At 38.1% G+C, this 10,042-nt stretch overlaps 1 protein-coding gene across 5 annotated transcripts in view; it reads right to left on the reverse strand.

Moving 5' to 3' along the window:
* The window catches only part of ARHGEF10L (Rho guanine nucleotide exchange factor 10 like), a 3,087,848-nt gene that overhangs the window by 2,602,191 nt on the left and 475,615 nt on the right, over positions 1-10,042 (reverse strand). For all 5 annotated transcript variants that reach the window (XM_044061816.1, XM_044061815.1, XM_044061819.1 and 2 more), the window contains one exon: positions 5,841-6,344. In XM_044061816.1, coding sequence (XP_043917751.1) covers positions 5,841-6,344 — 504 coding nt within the window. The remainder of the gene's footprint in view (positions 1-5,840; positions 6,345-10,042) is intronic.

The raw sequence follows: 10,042 nt of genomic DNA on the forward strand, positions 1-10,042 counted from the left end.
TTCATTTAGTGCATGGTGGCTCTGACATTAGTTTTTTTCTTTAGTGTTTTGGCCAAACCTCACTGCATCCAGGGAGATGATCATATACAGAAATGTATTATTAATTTTTGAACGTTATACCCAAGTGGTGTAAATTTAGAAATAAATCTTAATACATTATATTTAGTTTGCAGTTTGAAATATTTGTCACATTATCGATGAAAGATGAAATGTTGTATATAATGTTTGGGGGGAGATGCATTGAGTTATATTTAAAGATTTGTATGGGTAGGAACTTGGCACTTTAATGGTGGGGTATTGTGTTTTAATTGGACAATGGAGTGTTAATTGTTATTCAGTTTACTCATATATATAAAGGACTGCTGAAATGGCGTGTATTTGTCCCCTTGAAGGCAGTGGCCGAGGTGCCAGGAAGCACCAGTAAAGTGTTTTTGCAGTCAGCTTTGGCTCCGTGTTTTATTTTAATTTGTTAACAGGTATTTCCCAGAGCCCAGTGATTGTAGTTAATAATAAGATCATCCTTGCCTCAGACAATTTAGGTGCCAAGTCTTCTAACATGAGTAAAATAAACTTCTTCTATTTCACTGCAATACAAATTTTCATTTGACCATTTTTCTTTATCACCATAACTGCAGAATGCACCAATCAATGTCTTCTATATTGTCCCTATGATATCAAAAGGTTCTATTTCTAATTCTACTTTTGATAGAATTTAAAAGAGGACCCTTAATATAGTTAAACGGGTGTAGAAAGATACTGCAGGCCTTATTTTAGCTGGCACCACCGTTATGTCTGTGCTTATGTCTGTCTCAAACTTTACCAGTGTACCATCCACTGGAAGCTTTCATAGGATCATAAGATCATAGGAAGTTACTAGGCTATTGGCCCTGAGGCCTTTCCAAGTCTAGCCAAGAATTTAGCCCATGTTCCAACAAGTCAGCACCCTATGTCACTCTCCAGCAGGGACACAGGCAGAATCCCAGGGGTGTATTTTCTGTTCCCCATCCAGTTATCCAGGTTGAGCTTAAAAACGTTTAATAACATACTCTGCTTGACATGGAGAGTGAGTCTATTCCACAAAAGGGGGAGTCTTTGAGACACAAATCTGTCCCACCAACAAGTCCTATTGATGTCACAGACCAGGTTGAGGTCACGCATGTTGGTTACTCAAGTGGAGCTTGACTTGCGGATATGCAGCAGTCTCATCAGGGCAGGGTCTGAGATTGCTTTGTTTTCCAGACAGCGGTCACCTCTGAGGAGTCTGGAGGAGACTGAGTAGAGGGACAGGGCCTTTAGCCTATCTGTGTAGGGTAGATGTTTGAGGCCCTGGATTCTCCTGGTGCGGAACCTCTGTGGTCTCTCCAGCTTCTGCATGTGTTTTGTGCTTTGTGAGGTACATGCCGAAAGGGGCATTGTACTCAGTAATGGGTCTTATAAGGGAAGATTACAGGGATGTTATGATGACCTTGTCCCTGGATGAGATACCCTTACTAATGAGGTGGGCCATGTAGAAAGCTTTCCATACAATGGAGGCAATATGGTGGTCAAAAGTCAGTTTGCTATCAACCTGGGTGCCCAAGTACCTCACAACTGATTGCATGCTTATGGTCTTATTATCAATGTGATCATTTGTGGGGATATCACTCTCTCCAAAGGGGATGATGACGATTATGCATTTTTTTGGCATTCAGTTTGAGGCCATTTTTGAGGCCATTTTTCTGGCACCAGTCATTTGTTTGGGTGAGACCGTCTTGGAGGATATCCATATCACTAGGGGAATTGATGACAGCACCCAGCTTGCAGTCATCTGCAAACTTGATCAGCCATATCCCACTGGTTTTGGCCTGCACCGCAGAAAAGTATATCCGAAACAGCAGAGGCCCCAAGACCAATCCCTGGGGTATGCTGCTCGTTACAGGTCTACTGCTTGAGGTGGCTTCCCTATTCTGACAAGGTGGGTTCTATCAGTGAGCCAGTTTGCTACCCATCTGGTAACATATGGATTGATACCTAGTTGAGAGAGTTTACCTATTATACCTGTGTGGGGAATAGTACTGAAGGCTTTGGCTAGGTCAAGGTAGGTGGTGTGCACCATCTTCCCCTGATCCATGACTTTGGTGACTGTCTTATAGAAGTCGACCAAATTTAACAGGCATGACCTCCCCTTGATAAAACCAAACTGTGTTGGATCGAGTGTCTGGAGGTTCCAATGTCCTTGTTAATGAGGTCCATGATAATCTGCCTCATGGGCCTGCAGATCAGGCTAGTTAGGCTGACGAGTCTATAATTTCCTGGATCGGTGGATGCTCCACCTTTATACAAAGAGATGATGCTGGCTGTCCTCCACTTGGCTGGAATGAAGCCAGTATTCAGGTTTTGGTTGAATAGGGTGCCTAATAGTGCTGAAAGTTCCTGCCTGAGTTCATGTATGATGCAGCCTGGGATGTTATTGGGTCCTATAGAGGCTGTATTTTTTTTCTTTGACAGGGCAGTAATGACTTGCTCCCTAGAGATTAGGGGAGGGGGGCAGGTACTGGGGATGTCCTGTTTTACTGATGGGGGGACAGAGGGGTGAAGTTTTCACTGAACCTGTCTGCCAGCAGGTTGGCTACATCTACAGTATTTGTGTATGTGGTGTCCTTGACTACCAGTTCTGAGCAGATCTGGGTACTTCCCTTGGGAATGCGGACATATGTGAAAAAACCCTTATAGTTGTCTTTAGTAGATGTGGTCAGTTTGGACTCAAAGTTTGCTTTGGAGAATTTCACTAGTGCTCTTATTTACTTTTTTAGGCTAAGGAGAGATTGTTTCCAATTGGGCACCTGCTCCTTCCTGGTCATGGACAGCAATTTTTTTCTTTTATTATAGAGTTTATTTATTGCAGATGTCCACCAAACAGGTTTACTGTTCCTTGAAGAGGTGGATTTTGTCCTGTCAGGTATTCCTGATTCCATGCAGCTATATAAATGCTAATATAGTACTTTGGTGTAGGTTTGAACATATGTGCCAGTTCCTATGGAGGGAGAGGGGGCTGTGAAGTTGTTTATATCTTCCCTCAAGAGGTTGTAATCAGCTTTGGAGAAGTATTTTTGGTTGACCCTAGCTAGGGTGTTGGTGGTCAGGGGAGATGGTGACTTCAAAAGGGACCACTTTGTGGTCAGATCTTACCAGGGATGATGGCACTGTAGGGATGCTGCAGTGGTCACTCATGTTGGTTAATACCAAGTCCAAGATATTTTCACCTCTTGTGAGGATGTCAACCAACTGGCCGAAGGCATTTGCATTGATGAAATCAAGGAATCTCTGGGAATTTGTGTTTTGGCATGAGTATTTCTTCCAATCTATCTTTGGATAGTTAAAGTCACCCAGGATCAGGGTAAAGGGTTGAATCTTGATAGATTTAAAGAGATCCAGATAGGTGAAGTGGGCATCTTGAGTAAGGGTTGGAGGCGTATATGTAGCTATAAGTTGAATAGGGGTCTTGTTAATTGTTAACTGTACCTGTTGTGTTTCCTGTGCATCATACTGTTTTACCAGCCTGGAGGTGTGGGTGTATTTTATATATATTGCAACTCCACCTCCTTTTGCTTTACTGCTCAGAGTTTGGGGTCTGAATGTATGATAGAATGAATAACTGTGGCACATTTCATCAGGATTTGACTTTTATGGCTGACTGTAAGAAACAAAAAACTTTCTATTTCCTCCTCCGCTGCTGCCCTTTCTCCATCTTATTTTGCACACTTATGCAAAATGCTCCACCTTGTTACATCTCTGGCACTTCTTATTATGGCCTGGACACAGTTTATTATTAACATGTACATGACTGCACCTAGTACAATTACTATGTCTTCTTTAATTGTGCCTGCATTTCAGCTGTGTATTTTAGCTATCACCATTCTTTTTAGAATGCTTGAAATGTGTCAGATCTCATCTATGCCTTTATCAGACCTCATTTCTGTGCCATGTATTTCAGTTTGCTCAGAATGACATGCAGTTTGTATTGCTTTTTCCAGCATCAGTTCAGGCTCTGTCTGCAATTTTTGTGATACATCCCTGTCTGCAAAGTATACAACTACTCTGTTTCATATTTGCTCATCTTTTGTAATACCAAATTCATATAACTCTATAATACTACAATCATACAATTCATAAAGGTTTCTCACAAATGACACTCCTGCCTCTCCTTTCTGAACTTATCTGTGGATTCATGTATGTATATGCATCACACTGTACTTAAACACAATGTAATCTAATACTAATCCACCTTTGTGATCACAACATCTTAGCTAATATCCCGCATCACCAAAAGTGAAAGCACTGACCATTATTTTCACATCTCTCAGAACTGTAGCAAGAGCATTTGGTGCCCTGAGAAGCACAACTACTTTCTGCCAATCTCACTGTCTATGAGTAATCGGCTGCTTGCGACTACTTATTGAGAGCTTGTAAATTGTTAAATAAAAAGAACACACTGACAGTTTACAAGCTGTCATTAAATGATCTCAGTTGCTTACAGACAGTTTATAAACCATCTAACTCTAAAGTTGATTTGTTTTAAAGGTAGACAACTTGTAAACTGCCCTTAAAATCAGATCAGTCTAAGATTTTACAAACTGCCTTCATTTGACAGCTTACAAGCTGTCATTAAATGATCATGTTTACTTAATCAATGAGAGCTTGTAAAATGTTGATCTTTTTTTTTAAAGTTCAGTGCTCCCCAAGTTGTAATCTATGGCAGGCACCCCATTCACCTACCCTTTTATAACATTGACAAGAATATAGCAAAGGACTTACTTTCACTTTGCCATCTTATTAGCTGCTATCTGTTAGAGGACACGCCTCTGTTTCAAACTAGGCCATGGAGCTGGTTGAAAGAAATCAAAGGGATTTGTGGGGTCGATTTGTAACATCTCCCTTATTGTTAAACTGCAGGACATAAGTTGTTTACTTCTGATACCATGTCATGACGGAGGGTAGTAGGTAGTCATTGAGCTGTAAAAACTTTAATTTTTCACAACAGATTCATCACAGGTATATTTTAAAGCAGCACACATTGACAATAACTTCAGTTTGTATAGTTCCAACTCAGATTGCTAAAATCTGTATTGCAAGCTTGCTTTAGGAAAGCCAGACACAATCAATCAACAGCCAGCTGCACCAATCAGACCTGTACAATGGGGAAGCAACACAGTAAAGAAAGAAAAAGTACATCAGTACAAATACACTGGAAAGTATGTCAGTTATCCGATATTGTAATACCCAAAACAGAGGTCCTAGAGAGCATAAATACATCTGTCAAATGCAATACAAAGCAGTATAAAGCAGTATTAAACAATGAAGGCTACAATGTTGTTAGGGCAGTACCAAGACAACAAATACAAAACACAGATGCATCTAGCTAAGGGAGTTGTGTGGAAGTGTGGTATTAAGGCCTGCAGGAAAAAAAAAGTCCTAAATGAATGAACACATGAAGACGAGGGTAACACAAAAACAACTACTCAAACACAGAGAGGACTGAAACTAAAAGGAAAACTAGAGATGAAAACTTGGCCAGGAAAGTAGTTTTCACGCTAGGCAGAATTGAAAAAATAAACTACTACAAAAAGGTAACAAAGAAATCATTCAGAAAAGAAGTGAGCAGAAACAGTGATGAAGTTAAGCTAGCATCTGCAAAGCAAATTCAATAGGAAGTGTGCAAGATGAAGGTTTAAAATTTAGTTTTTGTCCCTTGGTCTCCTGAAAAGGGGTTCTATGAGATCCTGGTTAACAAATGGAAATAAATAAATAAGATAAGATAACAAAGTACACCACACTATGCTGAATGATATCTGATGTCCTACCTGTATTTGAAGACACCGCTGACGTGGTTTGATTCAGGCATAAAGAGCTGTCCTCATGTTCTGTGGAATGTACTACACCCACCAGTCCTGCAGAGGGTACAACAGTCTGTAAGCAATCTGCCTGTCCTACAGGTGGTGCTATAGTCTGTAAGCACTCTACCTGCTCAGTAGAGTGAGGGGTACCTTTGGTCTTCAGGTGGTCTGCCTGTTCTGTACAGGATGCTACATCAGTGATCCATAAACTGTTTCCCTGTAACATACGAAGTGCTGTACTATGGGCCTGCTCTGCAGGTTTCTGGATTTCATCAGTATTAGATTGGTCAGTTACTGTTGACGTAGGTTTTTCCAGTAAAGGATTTATAATCTGCTTAACACCATTGTTTTGTTCTATAGTGCCATTGCTTATTGTTGTTGCATATACATTCTCCAGTTCATCATTTTGAGAGATAAATGCTTGTCCACCATCTGTTTCCAACTCATTCTCTTCATGAATTGGGTTTGCTTCTAAAAAAAAAGAAAAAAAAGAAAAAAGAAAATTCCTCAGAGAATTATTAGCACACAGATAAAAGATGTATGCACCACACATGCATACACACAGACACACACACACACACACACACACACACACACACACACACACACACACATATGCAAACAGCAAAACATACATGTACAAAGGCACATTTACAAACAGATATATTTGTACAACAAATTAAAAAAAAAACAAAGTCACAAAAAGGCTAAGACCACATAAAGTCTTGTAACATATATTTTCATGAGAACATATTAATGCAGCACAGTCTCACTCAGGTCTGTTTAGCAGCTGCTCCACTAACAGAGTCAGACTATCTGTATTTATAGTGTAGTCGATCAGAAACAGTATTGTGAATCTATGCTGGTACTCTATGCTGGTACACCTTTACACCTTAAACCCTACACAAAACTTTGTAAGTTGCTATCCTTCATAAAGACAACAAAAAAACTAGTGTAACAGAGTGTAAAAAAGATCAGAACACCTTGTAAAAAACACTCCTTGGCCTGAAACAAAGTACCCAAAAATTGTTCTCCGCCAATAGCCAGTAATCCACAGGAATGTTTAATCAATAAAAATTCAATAAAAACGAGCAGTAGTCATGTCATTAACCATCCAAAGCACAAGACAAATATTCCAAGAAGTAGGCACAAGATTGGATTATTTGCCTTGTGCCTACTTCTTGGACTACTTGTCGTCTGCTGTGGATGGTTAATGACATGACTACTGCTCATTTTTACTGAATTTTTATTGATTAAACATTCCTGTGGATTACTGGCTATTGGCTGAGAACAATTTTTGGGTACTTTGTTTCAGACCAATGAATGTTTTTTACAAGGTATCCTCCATAAGGATGATAATGTTTTGCAAAACTTTCAACTTATCATAAAAAACTTGGACAAAGTACAAAATAACAGAGGGATAAAGGTCCAAAATCAGGGACAAATTTTAACATATGTTCTTATATGTTCTTATAAGCTTAGAAAGCTGCCAAATTACAAGTTTTCGATTAGCATGCCTTTTCTGAAGGCTATAGAGTATGACACTCAAATGTCGATCATTATTTAGTGACTTCCAGCCTGAATGATTTGCCAGAAAAACACGCATTTTATGAGGAATGGACAAAAAATATGAGGTAACAAAATGGGCATTCAATGAAAATCTGAACAGTTGAAAGGTATGTGTTGCTCTGTGAAGTCTCCAGTGTATTTTTTAGGATGCATGCTTAAAAAGATTTAGATCATTTTATTTCATTTGCACAATAATTTTTCAGTGCTGCACATATGGTTTAAATGTTCTGCTTTACTTCTATAATGAAGTTCAACATCTGCCTTTAAAATGGATGTTAATTATATATTAAATAGTAATATAACTCACTTTTCTCTAACACAGCAGGTAAAAACTGGAATCAACTTCCTTCTGAACTATCAAACTTAGCATCTATTCCTCTATTTAAGAAAGACCTCAGAGAACATCTTAAAACTCATTGGCTTTGCCAATGTGCTAACCCAGACTGATATCTTCCCCCTTCCTTCTCTAACACCTCTCCCTACTCCTCTATCCTATGCCACCTAATCTAGGTGCTACTCTTTTCTTCTTAGTAATTTTATATAATATAAAACCCTTTCTCTCTCTTTATTGGGTTGTACTCGTACCCACTATTGTATTTAGTATAATTGTTTCCTTTACTCTAATAATTTTGTTTTTTTAAGTATAATTTTTACAGTAATATTTTCAGAGTTTATAACCTGAGTATTATAATTTCTTTTTACCAATGTTTTCACTTTATGTGATTTTAAATGTCTTTTTTACATATGTTTAACATTGTCACTATTCATGTTTGGAGCTTTTCTCCCTGGGCCTCTACTGAAAATGGACATATATCCAGTTAGACTAGCCCGGTCAACAAATGTAAAATAAATAAAAAAATAAATCAGTGCATAAACAGTTTTCTGGTTATGTTTATTCATACTCTCTTATTGTCTTATTTGTTTTCCTTTGGATTCAGTCAAATCTAACATTTTTTGCTATAAAATCTAATACATAAAAAACAACAAAATAATCTGTGCACTTTTAACAAATATGAAACAATATATAATCAACAAAATAGCAAATATGTTGCGCCCTGACCTGTGTTTATTTCTCCTATGAGATTTCTTTGGTATGAAATCTAATACTGTAAAAACAGCAACAAAGTTCTACATTTTAAATGTGCACATTTAACAAATATGAAACAATATTTAATAAACAAAAAAAATGCTGGGCCCTGAAATGTTTTCATTTCCCCTCCTTTTTTATGAAGTGCTACAAACTTCATAGTTTGTGCTGTTCTCTAGTCAGTTCCATGTAAACCCTGCTGGCAGCACACTTTCAGAATGGTAGATCATTCCTGAATGCAGGTGGTATACCTCTTGTCCTCCAGACTTGAAATCAAGGACAAAACTCATGAAAATGAAGGGCATCTGTCCGAAAATTAGAGACACTTAACCAACATGAAATGTATACGTTCATGATTGATTCCCAAATGGTTTGTGAAATAGCCCTACCATGCACCCTTAAAATGGCACTGCCGGTGACACGAGAAATTAAATCACAAGTTTATTATTTTGCTTATATTGTGAAAAACGTGTATGGTAAAACCTAAATCTCCAAGGTCAACAAAAAATAAATAAAAATCCCACATGCTATCTCTTACTACTTTTTAAAGATAAAGTAGATGACAACAGAGAGGAGGTTAACACTTGCCTTTAATCTAGATAAAAACTCATGAATAAAAATAAGCTTACTTGTTACTAAATAATGTTTGGACAACTTATTAGTGCATGCTCGGTGTCTCACCAGTAGTACAGTGCCTTCATTCTTTTATATAGCAAGAATGACAAATGAGAATTTTTGTAACCAAAGGAAACAAAAACTTCATCTGACCCCCCCCCCCCACCCCACCCCATATTCCAATACTGATAATTACTTAATCAGTACTGGTCTGACATAAAGCTCAAGATTTAAAGATAACTCATTAATGTAAAATGAGGGACTGCTGTAAACTCAAATGTGCCTTGCAGATTTAGACTCAAAAGATTATCTCCCTACCTCCAAATCTGACCTCACAGCTTTAAACAAGTTCACAACACACCCCTGGTTCCAAGTAGTAAAATTTGCACAAAACAGAAGCATTCTCATTTTTAAACAAATTTTCTGCTGTATATAATAAACAATCTCCCACAGTCTCATCAAAGTATCCCACAGGTTTTTATCATGGACAACACCAGTATAGTGGGGGTGGGGGACAGTCAAGTTGCACAGGGGTGGAGCAACTGTAGTGTGCACATTATTAAACAAAATAACCTAAGTTAAAGTGCACTGCCATATGCCCATGGACTGCATAAACCAAAACGGTTTGCTTTTGTGTAGCATATCAGGCCTATCAGTGAGTGGCTAACTCAGGGGCGATAGCAGCTGGCTGCAGACACACATGTAGTATGCACACAGAAAAAAAAATATATGTATAAATATATTTATATACATATATATATATATATATATATATATATATAATATATATATATATATATATATATATATATATATATATATATACATGGGTTCCATACACTAGATCGAATTTTCACTAATTCGAAATAGTGCATGGAATGCTGACTGCAGCGAATGT

The sequence above is a fragment of the Protopterus annectens genome, chromosome 2.part0, assembly GCF_019279795.1.
Source record: "Protopterus annectens isolate FY-2018-M chromosome 2.part0, PAN1.0, whole genome shotgun sequence".
NCBI lineage: Eukaryota > Metazoa > Chordata > Ceratodontiformes > Protopteridae > Protopterus > Protopterus annectens.